This window comes from Malaclemys terrapin, chromosome 2 (assembly GCF_027887155.1).
Source record: "Malaclemys terrapin pileata isolate rMalTer1 chromosome 2, rMalTer1.hap1, whole genome shotgun sequence".
In the NCBI taxonomy this organism is placed as follows: Eukaryota; Metazoa; Chordata; order Testudines; family Emydidae; genus Malaclemys; species Malaclemys terrapin.
In genome coordinates, this window is record NC_071506.1 from 67,296,824 (window position 1) to 67,320,179 (window position 23,356).

Below are 23,356 nucleotides of genomic sequence, written 5' to 3' on the forward strand. Positions count from 1 at the left end.
ACATGAAGGCAAAATTTACTGGTTAAGCTTAAATTAGGTGGACTTGTGACTCAGTTTCCCAATTTACCCACAACATTCCTCACAGCAGTAAATCTTGACAGCAACTGACTGCTCTACTGTACCCTCACTGCAATATCTGCCATGACATCCAACAACCACAGAGCAGAACATTAGGGTGATATTTTGGGTAAAACAATCAGCAGCCAAATATTTAATACAGATATTTGAAATGTCATCATTAGGTTTCAAAGCTGACATTTCATTGTGATGCAGGGGGCAGTCCACAGCTCTCAGAGAGATTGTTTCAAGTTGTCTGCAAATTCAAGCAGATACCTCTACATCACTGTACATTCAGTTCAGATTTTGAAAATTATCTTAGTACCACAAAGACTAGAGACTTCTTCAATGAAATCTTAGATTCTGTAGCAAAATTATGCAGCAATATATATGGCTGTATAATTCTGTTACACAGGGGGCCTTGACTATAATGTAATCTTGATGAAACAAAAGAATGGATATCTGTGACCTGAGTGGCAATGCATACAAGGTGATATAATAAACTTACGGATGCAGTTGAGCCTGGCTGTATGTTTACACATCGGACTAAAGGGGGAGTAAGAATTACTCATACTCCCGTGCATGGATTATCTGCCTCATCAGACCATATACAGTGTGGTACAGAAGAGAGTAGTTGCTGCTCCTCTTCTCACTGATGGGAGAGGAGACTTGGCTCACCACACTCAGTGCACCAGTCAGTGCAGCCAGCACAGCTGAGGTGGCATGGAGGCGAAGTGCAGGGGCAGCTGCCTTCCCCTGTGGAACAAGGGGGAAACAGGAGCTACACTGTGAATTTCATAGGTGCTCTTGGGGCAGTGCAACTATCTGCTATCCATTATTTGCACAATCCAACCTCCGTGAAGGAGAGATTTGTAGGAGCCCATCTCACTCAAGGCTCAAAAAAGCTCACTCAATAAAGCGAGTCATTGAGGCCACAATGGAGCAAAGCATTCAGGCATGCAGTAGAAATGGTCACCTGCTTAGAGTTACACGCATGCTTAAATGCTTTTTGGGTTGTAACCTCAGGGTGTTTCTTAGCAATGTAACACAATTCTGGCTATTTAGTAAGCAGCTCCACATGGCAGGATTTAAGTGTCAGTGCCAGAAAGCATTACAGAGGCAGGCAGTGCAGTCAACTCCCACAATTTAAATTGTTACTTTGCGAATGTTGCAACAGTTTGTGTTTTTCTTAAAGCCTCAGCTCACGCAGTCCTGCAATTGCATAAGAATCTGTTCTCATTTTTAATAAAAGCTTCTAGCACTCAAAGTTAAGGAAAAAGGCTTGAAAAGAGCTTCATTATTAAATATAATATATCACAAATGGAAGAAAGGGGCAGTTGACAGTAATGAATATCAATCAGAAGCTAGGAGCTGTAGAAAACTGATAAAGGAAGCAAAGTGACACAAGGAGAAATCTATGTCCAGCAAAGTTAAGGACAATAAGGACTTCAAGTATATTAGAAAGAAAAAGAATCCTGACAATGGTAGTGGTCCATTACTAGATAGATATGGTAGAACTAGCAATAACAATTCAGAAAAGGCAGATGTGTTTAATAAATAAATATTTGTTCTATATTTGGGGGAAAAACAGGTCATATAGTCTCATCTCGGGAGTATGCTAAATAGCAACTATTATAGTTAGACATTTTAAATTCAGCAGTTCCGTATAAATTTCATCCAAGAATTTTAAAAGAGCTTGCTGAGGAGTTTGCTGGACTGCTAATCAGGGCCGGCTCTGGCTTTTTTGCCGCCCTAGGCAAAAAAGCCACCCGCCGCTCCCCCCCCCCCCCGCCCCAGCACGGCAGGGGAGGGTGCCAAGCCCGGCCGCGGGCCCGCAATCCCCGACCAGCCGGAGCGCCGGGGGGAGGGTGGCGAGCCCGCCGCGGCTCCGCTCTCCCCGGCGGCCAGAGCGCCAGGAGCAGGGCAGAGAGCCCGGCCATGGCTCTCCGCTCTCCCCGGTGGCCAGAGCGCCGGGGGGAGGGCGGAGAGCCCCCGGCAGCCAGAGCGCCGGGAGGAGGGCGGAGAGCCCGGCCGGGGCTCTCCGCTCTCCCCGGCGGCCAGAGCGTCGGGAGCAGGGCGGAGAGCCCCCGGCGGCCAGAGCGCCGGGAGGAGGGCGGAGAGCCCGGCTGGGGCTCTCCGCTCTCCCTGGCAGCCAGAATGCTGGGGGGAGGGCGGAGAGCCCCCGGCGGCCAGAGCGCCGTGGGGAGGGCGGTGAGCCCGCCGTGGCTCTCTGCTCTCCCTGACCGGCCGGAGCGCCGGGGGGAGGGTGGCAAGCCCGCTGCGGCTCCGCTCTCCCCGGTGGCCGGAGCGCTGCGGGGAGGGCGGCGAGCCCAGTCGCGGCCCCGTTCTCGGGCCGGAGCGCCCCGCCGCCCCCCTCCAGGCGCCACCCCAAGCACATGCTTGGTGGGCTGGTGCCTGGAGCCGGCCCTGCTGCTAATGTTGATTTTTACTAAGTCTTGGCACATTAGGGAAGTTCCAGAAGACTGAAAGGAAGCTAATGTTGTGCCAATATTTTAAAAGGATAAACAGGATGACCCATGTAATTATAGGGCTGCAAGTCTGACATCAACTGGGAGTGACTGATGAAGAATGAAAGGAGGGTAATATGATTGATACCAATCAACATGGATTTATGGAAAATAGATCCTGTCTTACCTGACTTCTATTTTTGATGAAATTATAGGTTTGGGTGATAAATGCAATAGTGTTGATATAATATATTTAGATTTCTGTAAAACAACAGATGTTTTTGTAGATACAGACTAACACAGCTACCCCCTGATACTAGACTTCTGTAAGGCATTTGACTTGGTACTGCATGACATTTTGATTAAAAAATTAGAACAATATAAAATTAACCTGGCATGCATTAAATGGATTAAAAACTGGCTAACTGATAGGTTTAAAATGCCGATTCATGCTCGCGCCCAAGGCCAGGGACTCCGGGGGCAGGGCCCAGGATGGGGCGGCTCCCACTTGTGCCGCTGGGCGATTTTCACAAGCACCCAAAACTAACACCAGCAATGCTGCCGGGTGCCGCCCTCCGGCCGGGACCCAGCGGCACTGGAGGCGGCCAGTGGATGAGACAAAGCGGAGCGCAGAGCCGGAGCTGCAGCCGTAGCCAGGTGAGGGGCAGGAATCGGACTGGGGGGCAGGGCTGCGCGCAAGGCCCGGCCGGCATTTCCCAGCGCGGCGCCTGGGAGCGCGGGGGATTCTCGGTCCCGGGGGGCAGCGGGGAGACGCGGGCCCCACGCGGCAGCTGCTCCACTGACTCTACAGCGACAGGGCACAAGGTGGGGAGCGAGCGCGCCCGACGCAGCGTGACAGCGGCCCGCGGAGCAGCCGCAGGGTTCCCGTTCCCCGGGCTGCGGCGCAGCCTCTGCCCTGCGCGGGCACCTCCCTCCGCCTTGTGCCCTGCGCCTTGGTGCGGCTCGCGCGAGTACAGTAGTTACTTTAGTTTAGTTTGTGCATTTGACAGAAGTGGAGGGGGCTCTGCCGGGGCAACAACCAAAAATGACGCTGAGGAGCGGGGGAAGCTTGTGTTGGAAGAGAGCTTGGGAAGATCGGGACTGTTTAGAGATGGAGATGAAAGAGGCGATAATTTGCTTCTCTCAACCCTATCCTCTCTCATAAGGCAACAATGGGACTTGCAAGGAAGTTAACAGGCTCACATTTAAAAGGGATAAAAGGATCGTTTACCTAATGCATAAGTAGCACGTGGAAACTCTGCCACAATATATCATTTAGGCAAAGAGTTTAGTAGGACACACATACACACACACAAGTTAGACGTTTATAGGATTCAGAGAACATCTGCAGTAAGTTTAGGTAATATTTAAGAAAAATGGAAGTGATCAACTCTTATTCTTCAGAGATTAACTAACTTCTAATTGATGGACATTAGATTAGCAGAGTGATGGGTGTTCTGTAGAGTATAAGGAGAACAGAATAGGAGCAGGTTATTCCATAAATGCCCACTTCGGGGTTTCTTGCATCTTGTAATGGTCACTGCTAGAGACAGAACACTGGGGACCAGATGAAACACTGGCCCATCTGGCAATTCCTACATTCACGTGATTGCATTCCGGGTATAGCCAGTTTCACCAGTTCCATTTTACAGCCAGTCAAGTTCTCTTGGCTGGGTTTTTCATGGAGCAAAGGGAAGAAAATATAATTAAAGAATAAAATGTGTTTGAAAACCCACAAACACTGGCCTATGGGGTCAGGGGCACATATAGGAGCTGAAACTATTTCTAATTGATTATTTTTAAAATTGATTTGACTTAAAGTCGATAGTGTCCATATAAGGATATTTGTCAAATATGATAGCAGGTTTCCAATTTAAGGGTTGTGGGAGTTGCACTTTGTATCAGTTTATTTGGCTTATTTTTCAGTCATTAGCTTTAGCATTTGTAGAAGCTTCTGACCTTAAGTATAAGCTTTCCTGTAGTCTTAATTTTAGAAATATTTCCTATGATGAGACTATTAAATATTACCAATCCAAAATTGTCATGGGAGCCCTGCTCACCCATGCGCTGGAGCATCCTCAGTGCAGATATTATATTAGGGGAATTTAGCTGCTAAAATTGAAGTCTCTACTGAGCATGGATGAACTGTGATTTTTCAAAGGTTTATAACTTCACCAAATTTGGGTGGATTTTCATGGGGATAATAAAAGGCACATTATTGACACAAAGGTCACACCCTGCCAAATCATAAACCCTAGCTCCAAAGGTTTCATAATGGCTTCCGTTGGGAGGGAGAGAAGCAAGTGGGGAGAGGACCATCTAGGAAGGAGCAGGTTCCTTATTTTGTTACCTTGACCACCTTCCTCTCTGACTACTAGTTTTCCCTCTGCCTCTATGCAGTCCTCCTTCATACTCTTTGAATACACCTTCCGTGTCCATGTCTCCTCTGACCCATTAGTTGCTGCCTCCTCAGCCTCATTTCCTCATCCTTCCCGCCTTATTTGATCTTCAGCCTTGGAACAGCTCTTTTGCTCACCAAGATGATCACTCATTGAATCTTGTTCTGAATAAAAATTCTTGCATCTCAGATTTATTCTTTCAGCACTCCCTCTCTCTAACCATCACCTAATGCCCATCAATGATGCTCTTTACCCCCTTGCACAGGCCTTCCATGACTCTTGGTCCATCACTGGCCACTGCCAGGATTCCTCTGCTACGGTCAGTCCCCTCTTCTGCTGATTTTCCTCTGGCACTACTGCAATGTGTTTAAAAATAGTTATATCAAAGTCCTACTTCACATGAGAAAAATAGGATATTAAGAACATAATTTAAATACAATGAAAGCATGCCTGTAACTTCTCTGGTAGTAGTAGGAATAAATGAACAGCGTGTTCTCTCTTTCTAGGGGCAAGGTTAAGAAGCTGCTTTGATTATGAAGAGAGTTTGACTCAGTTTGCCTAATTCTTTTAACTGAAGATGTTAAGTAAAAGTGAATCCCATACTTCATGGCAGGAATCAATGATTAGCTCGACCTGGCTGACTTACATATTAGAAGAATGGACTGGTGTGGAGTACCACTATTTATACTATATCGGCTTCATCTTGTGTGTGTTAAACATAATATTTGCACCTATTTTAATTTGTATAAGCCTTAGTTGTTTTTTAAATCTTCTCCTGCACATTTACAAGAGAAAGAATGGCCTAGATGAGGATTTCTCCAATAGGTCATGGGACAACGGAAGGTTCATGGTGGCATCCATATTTAGTATGTGTGGAAAACTGTTGCACGGTAAGACGTTTTTCTCTCTGAACACTATTGTGTTGTGAGATGCTATCATTTGATTATTAAAAACTGGTATCCTGAACTTTTTGTGGCTGAACTATAGTTACACTATACAGATGGGGTTCACTGTTGACATTTCCTGGGCACTTTGAACCATCATAGATAATAGGAATGATGGAGGCTTTCAGCTAGGCCACTGGATCTTATCCAGCCCAAGTTGGTAGTAACAAAAGCTTTTATCAGCTGATGCTGTTTGTTACTCCCTGGCTGAGTCTACACTTGACTTCTATGTAAAAATGTTCTTATCATCATTGTGACTCTCCCTCTCGTAGCAGTGGTGGGAAATTTTTAAGAAAAAGCCTACTGCAGAAAAGGAACATAAGTACTGGTGTGGGTTTATAAATATTAGAACTGCCAGACACATGTTAGATTGTAGGTTTTTTGCTAAATTAGAATTATAGGCATAGTGGATGAAGTTAATGCAATAGACACAGAACCTGAAAAACTCCCCTGATACAGAAAGTTTCTAATTTCTATGACTTCCGCTATCTAGAGGCTGATATAAAAGATGAAACCCACAAACAGAGACCAGGGTCAGCATCCTAGCAGAAACTTTTGCATTCTCCCCTTTCCCAACAGTTTGGGGTTAGGGGGCCTTGCCTTCTCAGTAACACAATAAACAATTTCAAGGCCTGCAATAGGTGCACTGGAACCAAATTCTGCAGTAACAAGCCCTAAATTCGGTGCCAATATTAATAACTCATTCACTACTAGAAAATACCCTTCATTCTCCATGTTTTCCCCTGCCACGACACACACAAACAGACCATGTCATTTATAGCTGAAAATACTCCTTGATGTTGAATTGAATAGTGATTATTTGAGGTTGGGATTTTGATTAAACTCTCCAAATGACCCAGGAATGGGATTCCCAGGATTTTGGCTCCTACAATGTTGGCAAGGCAGTCTGAGTAAGAATGTCCCTCTCCCTCCCCCACTGTGTATCAGGGAAAGTGGCGCACATAGCTGGCTTCATTGGGCCTTGGCTGTTGTGCCTTGGCAGCCCAGCCCACCATCCTACACTTCTGTCTCCTTCCACTCCTTGGCACTCATAGGGAGAGAAGGAGGCAGAGTTCCTGGGGCCCTGATTGAGATGAGCAGAGCAGTTTACACCTCTTACAGGTATTGTTTCAGACTCTCTGTAGACTCAAGAAGACATTACTGCATTGATTTACACACTTCACATTGTCAGGGTTATCTCTGCAACCATAAAAGGCTAGAAACAATTAAAAAAGAGAGCGCAGGGATTCTGGAGCACAATTGTGTGCCACGGAGTAAATTCTGCATCAGATTCTCCAATCATGGAATACACTGGAACCTGCTTGAGAGTGAAAGTAGGTAGCATATTTTGGATATACATTTGCGATACAATATGACAGCACAAAAGACCAATGCATCACATCTGAAACAGGGAGTTGTTAATAATTCCTCACTGTATGATTTGGTGAGACTATTTATCATGTTACCTGCTGCTCAAAGTGCACAAATTTTTGTGTGGATGAGAGGGGAGTGTTGAAGCTTCCAAGAATTTCCAGACACACACTAGTTTTGAGGGGTAAAACTAAGACACACAAGCATCAACACTTCATTTAATGAAGGGGTTCACTCCTTTTGGCCTTGAATTCCCTCCCCCCTTCCCTGCCCATGAAAGTGTAAGGCCTTTGTAGCAGAATCAGTGTATTTCAGCTTCTCAGAATATGTCTACACTACAGTTAAAAACTTGCGGCTGGCCTGTGTCAGCTGACTTGGGCTCGGGCTCAGTGGCTGTTTAATTGCGGGTGTAGACATTCGGGTTCGGGCTGGAGCCTGGGCTCTGGGACCCTGTGAGGGGTAAACCAGTACTTAGATTCTGTACAAATAGATGGGAAAGCCACTTATACCTTTTTTTCTAGTTTTAATTTGTGAGTAAGCTGCTACTTTTACATAGTCTTTTTAGACTAAAATTACACTTTGGGATGAACTGAGATGCTTTTTTAAACAAATACAAGGAAATAGTTAAGATCCTAAATCCATAACTAAAGTATATATACAAATACACTGTGAAATAACATAGCGGAAAAATCACTTTTTATTTCATTTACTTGTCATGACCTCTGTAATTTTTTTGTGTGCAAGTGTTCATAACATTGCAAACACCTAAAGCAGAAAAGGGAACTGAAATATTTAAAGAACTCTTGTTGTGTCACTGTCAGCTCTTGCAGGAGACATGCAGGACTCTGAATCTGCATGTTAAAAGAAGAAAAGCTTCCAGCCTGGATTGCATTCCTTTATTAGGCAACCTCCTGTCTCAAGAAACTGCCCCAGAATATCCCCACACTTGGCATATTTCTTTTATTAAGAGACCTTCTTTTGTTAAACCAACCAGCTTTTCACAGGTCCTTGACTGATCTCTATATCTTTAAACATGTACTTTTTGTAAATTTAAAGTGGTATGGGTATTTTGCTAGTAGTTTAAGTTCTTAAACAATATTTTTTCTTAATTTTCTTTTTAAAAGCCTTGGTTCATATTTTTAAAAGCAAATATCACTTCTGAAAGCAGGAAACCCTCATGTCTATTAGGAATAAAATCTGAAGAGACGGTTTTTGACAAACAGTAAAAAGTGGCCCAATCAGGAGCCTTGGAGCTTATTGAAAATAACTTCATTTCATATCCATCACAGAATTAATTTGCTGATATCTTTCCAAAAGGCACATTCTAATAAAGAGGAATCTGTTTTACATACTTTGGATGTGAGAAGGGCCCTTGCTGATTAGCTAGATAGAACTATCAGAGGGGTAGCCATGTTAGTCTGAAGCTGTAAAAAGTAACAGAGGGTCCTGTGGCACCTCTAAGACTAACACAAGTATTGTGACCTGTAGGAGAACACTTCAACCTCCTTGGCCACACAATAGCAGATGTAAAGATAGCCATCTTACAGCAAAAAAACTTCAGGACCAGACTCCAAAGAGAAACTGCTGAGCTCCAGTTCATTTGCAAATTTGACACCATCAGATCAGGATTAAACAAAGACTGTGGCTAGCCAACTACAGAAAAGTTTCAGAGTAACAGCCGTGTTAGTCTGTATCCGCAAAAAGAAGAACAGGAGTACTTGTGGCACCTTAGAGACTAACAAATTTATTAGAGCATAAGCTTTCGTGGACTACAGCCCACTTCTTCGGATGCATATAGAATGGAACATATAATGAGGAGATATATATACACACATACAGAGAGCATAAACAGGTGGGAGTTGTCTTACCAACTCTGAGAGGCCAATTAATTAAGAAAAAAAAAAAAGTTTTTTTTCTCTTAATTAATTGGCCTCTCAGAGTTGGTAAGACAACTCCCACCTGTTTATGCTCTCTGTATGTGTGTATATATATCTCCTCATTATATGTTCCATTCTATATGCATCCGAAGAAGTGGGCTGTAGTCCACGAAAGCTTATGCTCTAATAAATTTGTTAGTCTCTAAGGTGCCACAAGTACTCCTGTTCTTCTTTTTGCAACTACAGAAACAGTTTCTCCTCCCTTGGTATTCACACCTCAACTGCTAGCAGAGCACCTCACCCTCCCTGATTGAACTAACCTCGTTATCTCCATACTGATTTATACCTGCCTCTGGAGATTTCCATTACTTGCATCTGAAGAAGTGAGGTTCTTACCCACAAAAGCTTATGCTCCCAATACTTCTGTTAGTCTTAAAGGTGCCACAGGACCCTCTGTTACTAGATAGAACTAAAGGTTTTTGAAAATCATGTATATTATTTGTGTCTCATGCTAAGAATCATGTGGGTTTTATGGTTTCTTCACAGACTATTTTTAGATGGATTAAACAATGTATTATTGAATGTTACATATTAGCAGAAATTCCTGTACCTATTTCAGTACAATCACATTCTACTAGAGCTGTAGCAACTTCTTTTGCTTGCCATAATCAGGTCCCCGCCGCTGAAATTTGAAGAGCTGCAACCTGGAATTCTGTACACACGTTCACCAGGCAATATGCTCTGGATTTGGTCGCTATGGCTGATGCTACATTCAGGAGAGTGGTGATTCAGTCACTGTTCAATGGGGACTCTGTTCCCACCTCCGGACTATTATCAGCACTGCTTATAAATCGAAACTATAAGTGGGAATATAGTAGAAATAGAATAGGTCCAAAAAAGGACACTGCAGATGATGAGAGCCATGGAAAAGCTTGATGAAAAATATGATGAAAGATTAAAATGATTAAGAGTATGTAGTTTAGAGAGAAACTATTGAACAGTATAGAGAAGTTAATCATGTGCTTCTAGTTACATTTTCACCATATTACAAGAAGGGAGAAATTAAAAGCAACACATTTAAACTGGATAAAGAAAATTATTTTTACATAAAGCATCATGAAACTGGGGAATTAAGTGCCACAGTGTATTATGGAGGCAAAGAGAATTAGACAATTTTATCTGAATATGAATATCCACAATTCTATGAGGTTGAAAATGTATTATAGATATAAACTCTTGTGCTTCAGGACACAAGCCAACTTGTAACTGCATGGTTAGACATAACCCTTTCTCCAGATATGTTTTTTGGTAATCGTCCATTGTGGAGGTTTGGAGCATCTTCTGTTGGTCATTGTTAGAAACAGGCTACTGAATTAGATGGACCATTGGTGTAATATTGTGTAGCATTTTCTATGTTACCACTTTCCAGCAGCTTCACTCTTAGGATTAAGTTGGGCAAAAGGCTTGCGCAGGCCTTCCAAGGTGAATTTCCCAGTATGGGCACTGACATAAGTGGGGCTTCTTATGTTGACTTCAAAGGTTATTGAATTGGGCCCCATGTGCTCAAGATTCTCCTAGGATTCATAATTTAGGAATAATGGTCAGCATAATGCAGCTGCACTGCATGTTGCATCAAGAAAAATAACTAGGATAGTACTTAATAAACTAACGGGTTTTAAATAAAATCATTAGATTTAGTTGGAAAAGTTATATTATTGGGGAAAAGGTAGACACTTCAGAGAATAGACAAGTATGATTTCAGGCTGATTTTCTAATGGGGAAAAATACAATATAACTGTTCTTGACAGAACTTTGCACTAAATCAAAAAAGATATAGTAGTGAAAGCTAACACAGAAACAATACCATGGGTTCTTTCTGATGGGGTAGATTTGATAAGCAATTTCCATGACAGCTCATTTTGTTGCACTGTTCAAGACTGGTATCTGAGCCATCAACCGTGTCTCACTCAGTGACTGAAATTTATCACGTTAAATCCTGATCTACCAAAAGCATTCTTCACTCTCTGTCTCTGAGTGAACAAGGCCAGTTTCTAACTTGATGGGTTTTCTGTTTACATTACACTTGAATAGGCACAAGTGACCAATGAGATTACTGAATTTTTGAAAGCCAGTTGAGTCTAGATGATGTCAAGCTTCTTCTTAGCTCTTTATTCTCACATTGCCTTCCAGTGAGCAGACTGTGCAAGTGCTGAGCTCTTCCCCAGTGTTCCAGACCTCCTCCAGTGTAGTTCCCTAAAGCATCCCTGGACTCATAAAAATGGCTGAGAAACAACTGAGAAGGTTTAGAGGAAAACTATGGCCATTCACATATCTCTGATTGTCACTGATCTCTGAGCGGTCATCCACCAATCTGAAGCTGGAGGAAATATCCCAACATCTCCAAAGCCAATACTTGAGCTGGTGCATTGTTAGTTCAAGTTGAACAGTTAAAGTTAGTTAATAGGACATGGTATTTTTCAGTTCACTAGGCCCTTCTTTGTACTTCCAGCCCTATAGTCATTCTAATTATGTGGTGATTTTTCTATTGTTTTATTACTGTTTTAGTCTTTGACATCCTTTTAATGAGCATTGGCTTCATGGTTTTATTTTGTGTTTGGGGTTTGTTTTTACTCATGATTTCACTTTCAAGTTCTAGATATTTTTCCCCCACTTTAGATTTGCCTTGAGTAGGATATTTTTTTAATCCCATCCATGTGTCTCTCCTCTAGGTCTGACGTGTTTTTAGTTTTCAGAGCTGTAGCATATACAACTCTGGAAAACTATGAGAAGGCTTATTCATTTGAAGTGGTGCTCAATAGTCTGTAGATTCATTGGTTGCTAATAACTATCCAAGTGCGACATAAACAAAAAACCCATCAAGTTAGAAAATAGCCTGGATCTTTAGTTGAATACTGTGATGGACTGTACTCCTATACTCACACTATTGTAATAATCTCTGTACAAAGTATGCCTTGTGAGGTACCATTTGAAAACTCATAATTTGCTGGTCATTATTGTCCTGGTAAAATATGTGTGGTGATATTGTATCTGAAGTTATAACATTCCTTTGTATGATGTTACTGAAACATGTTCCAAGTCTGGGGAGTGGTCAAACCAGTTCCTCAGAGACAAAGGGCAAACTGACACATCAGCCAAGTATAAACAAGGTCAATGGGCCATTACCTGCTAAGTGGCTATTCATTGGCAGGAAAAAGGTCATGGGCAGAAAATGTACATATTAGCAAAAGTTCCAGAGTACACAGTTTTCCTGGCATCATGCTCCCAGTTAGAAATGCTTCTCAAATGGAGGACAGGACTATAAAAAAGAAGGGGCAGACACCCCATAGGACCCCACCCAACCTCCTCTCTCACGCTCTGTCCATCAATTCAGTGCACTAGAAGGAAAAAAGGAAACAGCCATTACACAGAAGAAGGGGTCCTAACCCAAGGAGTTTGGTCAGTAAGACGGTTGAGATCATGTGGTAAGAATAACCATTTCTGACTTTTATGCCTTATTCCTTGTATTCACATAAAATCTATCTCTTTGTAGTTAATAAACTTGTTTTATTGTTTTATCTAAACTAGTGTGTTTGAATTGAAGTGTTTGGGAAACTCCACTTGAGATAACAAGATCTGTGCATATCATTTCTATCAATAGAACGATGGACTTTCTATAAGCTTGTATTGTCCAGAGAAGGGCTGGGCAGTAGAAGACATACATTTCTGGGGAAAATCTGGGACTGGGAGTATGCTGTCATCACCCTGCAGCATAATTCAGGCTGGTAAAAGCCTAGGTGTGACTGGCAGGCTGCAAGTGCACACAGACATAGCTGGGAGTGACTTACATGCTGGAGGCTGTTTGTGAGCAGTCCTGATGGGAAGCTACAGTAACTGACAGTGTAAAGGGCACACCAGGCAGGCGTGGAACAGCTATTCACCAGTCTAGATTGTACTCTGGGTATGTCACAAATACCATTTACAGGTAAGAATATTTCCCCTGATTTCTGACTCCGCTTAAATCATGGTTACAATTACAAAAATAAGAACAATGACTCAAGAGTGCACCAATACTTTAGGCCTCTGTGGGCTGACATATGGTTCAGTGATGCATAGGGTGACCAGACGTCCCGATTTTATCGGGACTGTCCCGATATTTCCTTGTTTGTCCCGCGTCCCGACCGACGTGTGGTTGGGACACTGGACAAACAAGGAAATGCACCGGAGCCTGGAAGTGCTCGCGCCCCCCCCCCCCGCCCCGACTCCCCCCCTTCCTCCCCCGATTGGCTCCCTTCCCGAATCCCCGCCTCTTCCCCAGGCTCACCATTCCTCCTCCCTCTGCAAGCGCTGGAGGGAGGCCCGGGAGACTCAGAGGAAGCGTGGGGCCGGGGTGAGTAAGAGTCCGGCCTGGCCCCCAGCAGGCAGGACTCAGTTGGGTGGTAGGGAAGGGAGAGGAGGGGGGCGGCCCGCGGGGCCAGGCGGCGGCTGTTCTCACCCCCGGGCAGCGGGACTCGGGAGCAGCCACTGCTGCAGCTCCCACTGCCGCAGCGGGAGGAAGCGGCCATGGCGCTCGGCGGCTGCGGCTCTGGCGCCCCCGAACCCCCCGAGCCGGGGCCTGCTGCGGGGACCCAGTAGCGCGCACTCTGTGCCCAGCCCCTGGCCAGTCGCGTCTGGGCTGCTGCCCAGCTGGTGCTATCGCGCGGCGGTCCCGGGATGGAGGCATCAGCAGCCCAGCCCCGTTCGTTCCCCTGCGGGACCCGAGCGGGACGGGGGGGTTGGGGCCTGCTGCCCCCACTCCGGGGCCGCCGCGCGATAGCACCAGCTGGGCAGCAGCCCAGACGCGACTGGCCAGGGGCTGGGCTGGGTGCAGCGTGCGTGCTACTGGGTCCCCGCAGCAGGCCCCGGCTCGGGGGGTTCGGGGGCACCAGAGCCACAGCCACCAAGTGCCATGGCCACTTCCTCCCCCCACGGCAGTGGGAGCTGCAGCAGTGGCTGTTCCCGAGTCCCGCTGCCCGGGGGTGAGAACAGCCACTGCCTGGCCCCGCGGGCCACCTCCCTCCTCGCCCTACCTCCCAACTGAGTCCTGCCTGCTCGGGACCAGGCCGGACTCTCACTCACCCCGGCCCCGCGCTTCCCCTGAGTCTCCCGGGCCTCCCTCCAGCACTTGCGGAGGAAGGTTGGTTTTTTTTTTTTTTGGCCCCGCCCCCCGTCAAGCCCCCCCCCCCCCCGCGTCACCCTCCCCCCTCCCACTCTCCCCTCCGCGTCCCGATATTGGACTTGGGTGATCTGGTCACCCTAGTGATGCAGGAAATCAAGAATAAGGCTGCTATTTTCTCACTGCATTTTGACTATCAAGTGAAATGTTTGACTATCAGAACCAAGAGTTAATTGTTATGCTAAAACTTACTCCTGGTGCAGCTTTCCCACATATGGTCAAGAGTTTCCACAACTCTAGTAAGGAGTTTATGTTATATCACAGGTTGACTGGTATAAAGCTAGTATTGAAACTATTGTACTTTGTACTCTTGACAGGTTATGAGCTTCATGGTATTGAAAAAATTCCGGAAGGACCAGGGCTTATAGTTTATTACCATGGAGCCTCTCCTGTAGACTACTGCTTTTTTATCCATACTCTCTATATACAGACGGGAAGACTCTGTTACTCAGTAGTTGATCACTTCTTTGCTAAGTTACCAGGTAAAGTATTTTTATTGTAAATAAGAGAATTAGTAATATTTTGGATTCTGAGATATTAATTAATACCATTTTAGAGATACATACATTATTACAAATATTGAGACTTAAACAAAATGCTTTCCAGGTATGCACTACAGAAAATAGTATAATTTCAAGCATTTGTGAAATTCTATGGTCTTTTGAATTTAATTAGAGCTAAAGATTTCTAGATTTCAAAAAACTTTGCATGTAGCTTTAACATAAAAATGAACTGTTCTTTATGTTCACTTATTATTGGTATGATTAACTGTTGTAAATTGGAAGAATGCAACATTTAATGAGTTTTATTATTGGCTATATTTGAGCAAATCCTAAAATATAAACTATTCTAACAAACTTATTTTCTCAGGGTGAGAATAGAAATCCTTAAATAGAAATCCTATGAAGCATCCAACTCTCATTAAGGTTGTCATTAGGAACCAGTAACTTGCATTACACAAGAAAATTTGGACTCGGAACGCAAATCTATCCTTGATGCAATTCCATTGAAGTTAATGAAGTGGTACCAAGGGTGAATTTTGCCTATAGTCTTTGTATGTAGTCTTCCAGCACGTTTTCTTTCATAATTTTGTTTTCCTGGCTTCTTCCAATTGATGTTCTGAAAATGAAGATTGGTTACTTGTAATTGAGATTCTTCAAGATGGACTCTGCATATTCACAGTCATGGGATGTGTGATAAATAGGGTAATCTCCTGAAATATCCTGGATGAACTTTACTGAATTAAGTTTAAAATCTTTGGAACCTATTGTATTAAATGAATTGTTTATGTATCCTCGCGGGGCAGGGATTGCATGTATTTCCATGGCAAGGGTAAATATAGCTCCCCCCAGAACTAAGAACAATATGGGGTGATTAGTCAAAGTCACACAGGTTCCAAAATCTCTAGAGAAGCACCAGCTACTGGCGAGGTTTGCCTAAACTAGTTCAGACTGGATTCTTCAGGGACCAAGAGACAAAGGAAGAGTTTTTGGTTAAATGGTCTGGTGGTAAACTGATTCAGGGCCTTCTTTGTGATCCAGCAGTCGGACAGGATCTGTGGTCCACAGAATGTCCCAATCCTTAGGGAAGGTTGGAAGGACTTTGGCCTACTTAGGCCCCAAAAGTCTGGGTTCCTGTTCTGAGCAAAGGGTGTTATGAACTTGAAACTATAGGAAAACCCGTGTGGGATTTGAAGGATTGCTCCTGCCAGAGCCCTTATTGGATTTGGAGTGATCTCTAGTAAGCTTATTAGCACACATGTAGGTCTTTGTGTTGTTTTTAATGTGTTTTCTCTGTATTGCTTTTATACTAAGACTAAAATAAGCTTGTTTAAAAAGAGACGTTTGGTAGATTAACAGTGGTAATTACACTGTTAACCACCTCTGAAGAGAAGGCAAAACAAGCCTGCTCAGGCAGCCTGTGTTTTGTTGGGGATAGTCACGGTAAAGACAAGGAGTGGTTCAACCTGGAAATACCCTAGTCAGAAAGGAGAGCGATGCATGTCTCCACCCAATGGCTCAATCCAAAGGCAATGGCTGGGGAGCCGGAAGCTTGAGAGTGGGTGCCCTTGCTGGACCACTGAGGGGAAATACAGGTGCCCTGAACTGTGACATATATGATGGCATTGTGTGTGTGGGATCTGTATCAGTGTGAATTGCATAAGTTTCCACAGCAGTGGAGGTAAGTACCCTAGAAAGGAGAAGTACAGAGAAAAGTCTCAATCTTTTCGGGAAAGTTTTGTGAAAAGAGACAGGGGAAGATGAATTATGAACAGCTGAGGAGACCTTGGCTGGTTGAGGTGTGCACAGAAAGGCAGCTCAGCATTGAGGACCTGATGAAAACACAGTTAGTAGGTTTGCTGTATTCTAATGAACAGAAGAGGAATAATGGTCCAGGTCTGCAGGGAATTTCCAGCCCACTGGCAGAGGGTACAGCCGGCAGGGTAAATCTTGGAGCCAGCTCCTTGGAGGGAAGCAGGTAAGTGGCTGGCAGAGGCACTACCTCTTTTCTATGCAGTCTGAGTGCATCACTGCAACTGGGATCAGAGACTGATCTACAAGTAGATCAGGAGAATCTGCAGCTGGAAAGGGACAAACTGCATCTGGAAATGCAGCAGCTAGCAGATCAGGAGCAACAGAGAGAAGACTAGGAGAAACAGCGTAAGTACAAGAGAGAAGAAAAGGAGAAGTATTACCAGCATGAGGAGAGAAAGAAAGACAAACAGCTTCAAAGTCCTAATCCAGTAGGTAGAACTAGTTGTCAGGTACTTTTCCTGGTAGGTGGTATAAACTCCAGATTACTTCCTCATTTTGGAGAGGGGGATGACATAGATGTGTGTCTAAATGCTTTGGAAAGGTTTTCTGAATTGATAGGTCTCAAATGTAATTGTTAACAGCGAATTGTCATTGAGTAGGTATATTTCCAGTGGGGTCCCACAGGGATCGGTTCTTGGCCCTATATTAGATTTTTATCAGTGACCTGGAAGAAAACATAAAATCATCCATGATAAAAGTTTGCAGATGACACAAACTGGGGGAGTGGTAAATAATGAAGAGGACAGGTCACTGATTGAGAGCAATGAGGACCACTTCATAAACTGGGCAGAAGCAAACAATATGTGTTTTAATACGGCTAAACGTAAATGTATACCTCTAGGAACAACAAACATAGGCTGTACTGACAGGATGGGAGACTCCATCCTGGGAAGCAGTGACTCTGAAAAAGATTTTGGGTCATGGTAGATAATCTGCTGAACATGACCTCCCACTGCGATGCTCTGACCAAAAGGGCTAATGCAATCCTTGGATGAATAAACAGGGGAATATTGAGTAGGAATATTTTTTCTCTGTATTTGGCACTGCTGTGACTGATGCTGGAATACTGTGTCCAGTTCTGGTACTCACAATTCAAGAAGGATGTTGATAAATTGGAGAGGGTTCAGAGAAAAGCCACAAGAATTATTTAAGGATTAGACAACATGCCTTATAGTGAGAGACTCCGAGCTCAATCTATTTAATTTAACAAAGAGAAGGTTAAGGGGTAACTTGATTATAATCCATAAGTACCTAGCTGAGGAACATATGTTTAATAATGGGCTCTTCAGTCTAGCAGACAAAGGTATAACACAATCCAATATCTGGAAGATGAAACTAGACAAATTCAGACTGGAAATAAGGTGTACATTTTTAACAGTGAAGATAATTAACCATTAGAGCAATTTATGAAGGGTTGTGATGGATTCTCCATCACTGACAATTTTTAAATCAAGATTGGTTGTTTTTCTATAATACATGCTCTAGCACAGTGGTTCTCAAACTTTTGTACTGGTGACCCCTTTCACATAGCAAGTCTCTGAGTGACACCCTCTCTCTCCTTATAAATTAAAACCACTTTTTTTATATATTTAACAACATTATAAATGCTGGATGCAAAGTGGGGTTTGGGATGGAGGCTGATAGCTCGCGACCCCCCATATAATAACCTTGCAACCCCTGGGGGGGTCCCAACCCCCAGTTTGAGAACCCCTACTCTAGCAATTATTTGGGGAAGTTTAGTGATCTGTATTCAGTTGCCTGGATCTGAATGTCTTGTATCTGAATATGTTCCTCCTCTTCAGACAAAATGTTGGCTGTCACAGAAGGCAATTGAGGGTGATAATTCCCTTCCATAGCCAAATCTGAGCTCCTCAGATTTGGAAAAGGTAATTGTAGTGAGGGGGCCTGGCCTCCTCCAAGACTGACAGGGAGGAACCACTCTCCATCCTCTGGTAGGCAGAGCCAGGCAAGCCATGCCCACCCTGCTGGAAGCAGAGGAGTGGGACAGGAAGTTTAAAAGGCAGGCCCTGCAGCTCAGTTGCTCAAGAGCCAGAGAAGGAAGCAGACGTTGTTCATCTGCTGCCGAGCCCTGTGCCTGAGACGGAGCTCTGCTGCACTGAGGACCCAGAGGAGATGGCAGGACTGCTGACAGGCCAGGACCCAGAGGAGCTACTGGGACTGCCACTGGCTGTGTACCTCAGGGAGACGGAGGAATCCCAGGAGACATAAGTACATGCCAAAGGGGTAGTAGGAAGTAGCAGAGGGACACCAGATGATAGTTCAGTTGTGTTGGCAGAATTCAGGTCAGCTTGTTTCGGCCAGGTCCTCACTGACCCAGTGGCAGAACTATCTGCCACTGTTGGGGCCATGGGCTAGGGCCCTGTGGAGTAGGGTGGGTCTGGGTCTCCCTACCCTCTGCAGCTGCCCCACCCCTGGGGTGGCTGCCTACCCACCTTAGGCCAAGAGGCCTGTGTTTGCCTGCTGCCTGCCTGAGCCAGGAGGGCAAGCAATAGACTGCTTACTGCTCTGCCCTTCCCAATGGGTCAGAGCCACTTTAAAACTGCTTCTTGCTCTGCCCTGCCCAGGGGGCCAGAGCCCTGAGACTGCCTCTTTCTCTGTTCCACCCAGAGGGCCAGAGTCCTGAGACTCCTAATTCTCCATTGAGCCTTGCCTTAATAGATATGTGGTAGTAAGAGGGTATGACCTCCCTTCAAGACTGATGGGGAGGGATGGCCTACAGTAATTATGGACATCCTTTGTGTGGCCTCTTGGAAGGAAGCAAGGCACCCAGAATGTGCATCTGATGCTGAAAACCCCTCCGGACAGGAGACATGTTTGAATCCAGGTTTCCTCTTCAGAACCACCATTTGAATTCTTCCATTAAAATTCTTACTTTAAAACTAAACTACCCTAATGGTCTACACTATAAATTAATTGCTATCCTTAGCTCTACCTGCAGAACTACGTGAGGGGTTTTAGCATCTGTAGTAATGGTCCGGAACGATTCGGAGTCTGTGGCTGCAGGTGTTGAAAGGAAACCAGGTGGCTGTGGATCTCTGTACTCCATTTTATAGCCTGACCCTTAGACTGTTCAGGAATCAGGGAAGGACGGGTAAGACAGGGTGTGTCAGCTCTCCAATGGGCACTGCAAGTTAGGTTTCCCCATAAGAGCTGCTTGGCCAATACATCCCATGAGTGAGAGATGCAGAGGCTACTCGAAGGAGAACTTTTCTTTTCTTTTAGAGATTGATATCTTATTATACTGTACCTTTTTGGTATACAAGAGCTTTTTTTCTTTCTCAGGTGTATAGTGACCTCACCTTTTGAAGTTTAATGCTTCAAGATTCTTCACAGTCATTTTCCACCCGAATTAGGCTACCTGTGATAGGGTATATAAACCCCACACTGGGCTGGAAGGGGTTAAAGGACAATACTGGGCCCAGGTAGCTCTGTCCCTCCAGCCTGCAGAGCATGCTCCAACTGGAGATGGGGTTGAAAAGGGAGCAGCACAGCTCAGAAGGGGGAAGATGGGGGCGAAGGATAGACCTACTCTGAAGGCTTCTGACAAGAGTGCCAGAGAAGCTTCCCTGAGGGAAGTGAAAATATATGCTCAACTCGGTTGGGACAGATGGTTTGGTTATCCTTTCTTTTTCTTTTCTCCTTATCTGGAACTGAAGGTGGGGAGAGAAAAGCAGTGATAGGAAGTGACCCAGGGAGGGTGACTCAGAGGGCACCTTTGGGAGGGCCAGATATCGTTGACCCTACTTGGGCCCAGGGTTGGTTCCCAGTGGGGTGGGCAGGCCAAGGCTCCCCTACCCCTGCCCTTACTACAGGAGGGACTTGAACTACCTGTGCTCCTCACTGCACCTCTGAGCAAAGGGCAACCAGGACTGTAAGACTGGCCCACTGTGGAGGGAGGGGTGGGCCCTAGGTGCACTAACCACTAGGCCACTAACCCACGAAGGACTCTATTACACTACCTTTACCTTTACTGTATCTAGAGGTTTGTTAATTATATACAAATTTCCCTAAGAGCTAGTGGTTTGTTCACCTATGCTATTCTCCTTAGGATCTCCCCATAGTGCTCATTGTGGTGTGTATGATTCCACTTTTGTTTTCATTTAAAGTTAAATGTTTTTTGTAAGAAGTGTCTTTAAGACAACTGAAAACAGTTGCTGAGGAACATCTCACTTTCAGTAATCTTTATTTCATTTGTAACTCAAAATCTCAAAGACTAACTTGTGAACTCAGAAAGAAAGAAAGAAATGGTTGTAAAATTTCCCAGTATACATCTGTAGTTTTAAAAAAATCTTACTACGCTTAGCATAGTTATGTTATTGGAGCAAATTAGAAAAACAGAAAATCTGTGTCTGCTACCATTTGTAATCTATCTCTGGGTATTCGGATATATATCATGTTTCCCTGTGTTGTGACTCTTTGCCCCTTGTCCTCAGACTACAAGAAGTTATAGCCTATAATCCAAACAAAAGTTATTCATTTCACAATAAAGTAATAGTAAAGTTAGGCTTATTATCATGTGTTGTGTGTGTGTGTATATATTTCTGGATAAGCAACTATGTGTGACTTTCTTTTAACACATTCAAATCAGGGACGGCACGAACATGAAAGGGCTATTCAAGTTCAAGCTGTAAATTTGTAAAACATTTCTTATTGCCAGTTGAGCCTGATACAAAGTCTCAGAAGTTTTTTAATGTAGCAGTGAAACTATGGACCAAATTCTTCAGCCTTTGTTCAGGCAAGATTCTCAATAAAGTCAAACATTGTCTTTAAATTTGTACCCATCAACAGCTACAGTAGCAGTAAGTGAAAAATACGAAGTCCATTCAGCACAGTCCAGTCATCCTGCAGAAACTCTTCTGTTTTTTTTATTCCATCTATTTTGCCAGTTCTTTTGTCCAGTGTTGGGTAAAGGTCTCTTGATACCTTCCTTGTCCATCATACTGATTATTATGGCTGGAACTCTGCCACACTTGGAAAGCCCAAGTACATTTCCATGCTACTGTGGGTTGAAGCTGTAACCCCTAATTATATCTGAGTATTTGTAACAGATTTATTACTGATGACTATGACATCTCCAGTTTTATCAGATATGTAATATGTAGACACACTTAAAATTGCTGAAGGGGTGGATGGGCGTGTGTGTGTGTTGGAGAGTTTTTGATTAGATTTTATTTTCAAGATTGCAAATAATAATTATGTAATGAGGTTTAATGCACCATATTGATCTCTACTGGTTATGTTTATTGCAGGAATACAACTGTATTTAAACCTGTTACCTGGAGTGCATAGTGGAAGAGATGAAAGTGTTGAAATTCTGAAGAAAGGCAACTTATTGGGTGTCGCACCAGGTGGAGGTCGAGAAGCATTCTTTAGTGATGAAAACTACAACCTCCTGTGGGGTAATCGCAAAGGCTTTGCTCAAGTGGCCATAGATGCAAAAGTGGTGAGTGGTTTCTTGTGTGCGTATATAAATATGTTTAACCCACTGATCACTGTGTGTTACATACCCGTCTCTGTGCCCAAGCCACAAAGAATGTGAGTCTATTACAGCTGCTAGCTACAAACACTAGCTCTTTAACTGAAGCTTTCAATATTTATGCTTTTCGCTCTGAAAGGCCCTGATTCAATCCCCCAGATGGTAGCCATCACATTAGCACATATGTATACTCTACAACACAGGGATCCAAAGATCAATCAAGTAATTCTGATTTCAAGTATGTTTTGTAAAATGGATCCTCTTTCTGGGATTATAAAATGTGACCTAAGAAGGTTCAAAATCAATTATTTTTATATTAACAGGATTATTATAGTCTAATGTCAAATATAAGAATAGCAATTTTGTGAGACTGTGTACTTGAGGGATAATATAGAGGACTTTGGTTTTAAGATTAATGGTCTCCAGTTAAGTAGCCTCTTATTTATCTGTAAAAAAAGCTATTGTCGTATTTTGTTATGTTTTTTAATTTGAGTCCATTCTAGTTTTGTTTAACTTTTTAACCAAAGAATTAGACTGGATTTATCAGAACACTTTTAAACAAAAACCGACATTAAAACACTTAATCTATTGTAATCCCATAACAGTGTGAAGTGTCAGCAGAAGATATTTTCTGTAAACCAGATTATTGTATAGAAAAGAAATAAAATGAATCTCCCCTAAAAAAGGAATAGTATTGAGAGACTTACTTTGTGTGCTTCAAGCAGCATTTCTCCAAGATTTCAGCCTAGGACATACACTGAGGCTATTCAATGACTTGGCTATGGCCTGAAGGCCCTATTGTAGTAGAGAGAGTGAGCCTGGAGCACTGGGCCTGGTGCAAGATCTGAGGCCTGTACTACAGGCTGTGAATGAAAGTTAGGCTTCTCCCATCGACATAGCTACTGCCTCTTCCAGAGGTGGATTAACTACACTGATGGGAGAAGCTCTCCCGTTGGTGTAGTAGAGTCTTCACTAAAGTGCTACAGCAGCACAGCGGCCTCACTGTATGTGTAGCCAAGCCCAGAGATACTGGATTTATGGCTTATTACAGCAATCTGTAATGCACTAACATCCTCTTTTTGTCCTGTCACTGCAGAGGTGTTAGCGGGCCACTTTGCCTTGAATGGTCCCTTACAATATGTGCTAACTACTTACGCTAAACAATCTGTTCCACCTTGCATTTTGCTGTAGTGCTGGGAATACCTTTCCCAGACCT

At 43.9% G+C, this 23,356-nt stretch overlaps 1 protein-coding gene across 1 annotated transcript in view; it reads left to right on the top strand.

The window, feature by feature from the left end:
- The first annotated feature begins 3,036 nt into the window (after nt 1-3,036).
- Nucleotides 3,037-23,356, top strand: part of LOC128832113 (transmembrane protein 68-like) — a 30,651-nt gene continuing 10,331 nt past the window's right edge. Inside the window, exons 1-4 of the mRNA XM_054019177.1 lie at nt 3,037-3,182; nt 5,431-5,814; nt 14,646-14,810; nt 21,914-22,107. Of these exons, the coding sequence (XP_053875152.1) occupies nt 5,502-5,814; nt 14,646-14,810; nt 21,914-22,107 (672 nt within the window). The 5' untranslated portion in view covers nt 3,037-3,182; nt 5,431-5,501. The remainder of the gene's footprint in view (nt 3,183-5,430; nt 5,815-14,645; nt 14,811-21,913; nt 22,108-23,356) is intronic.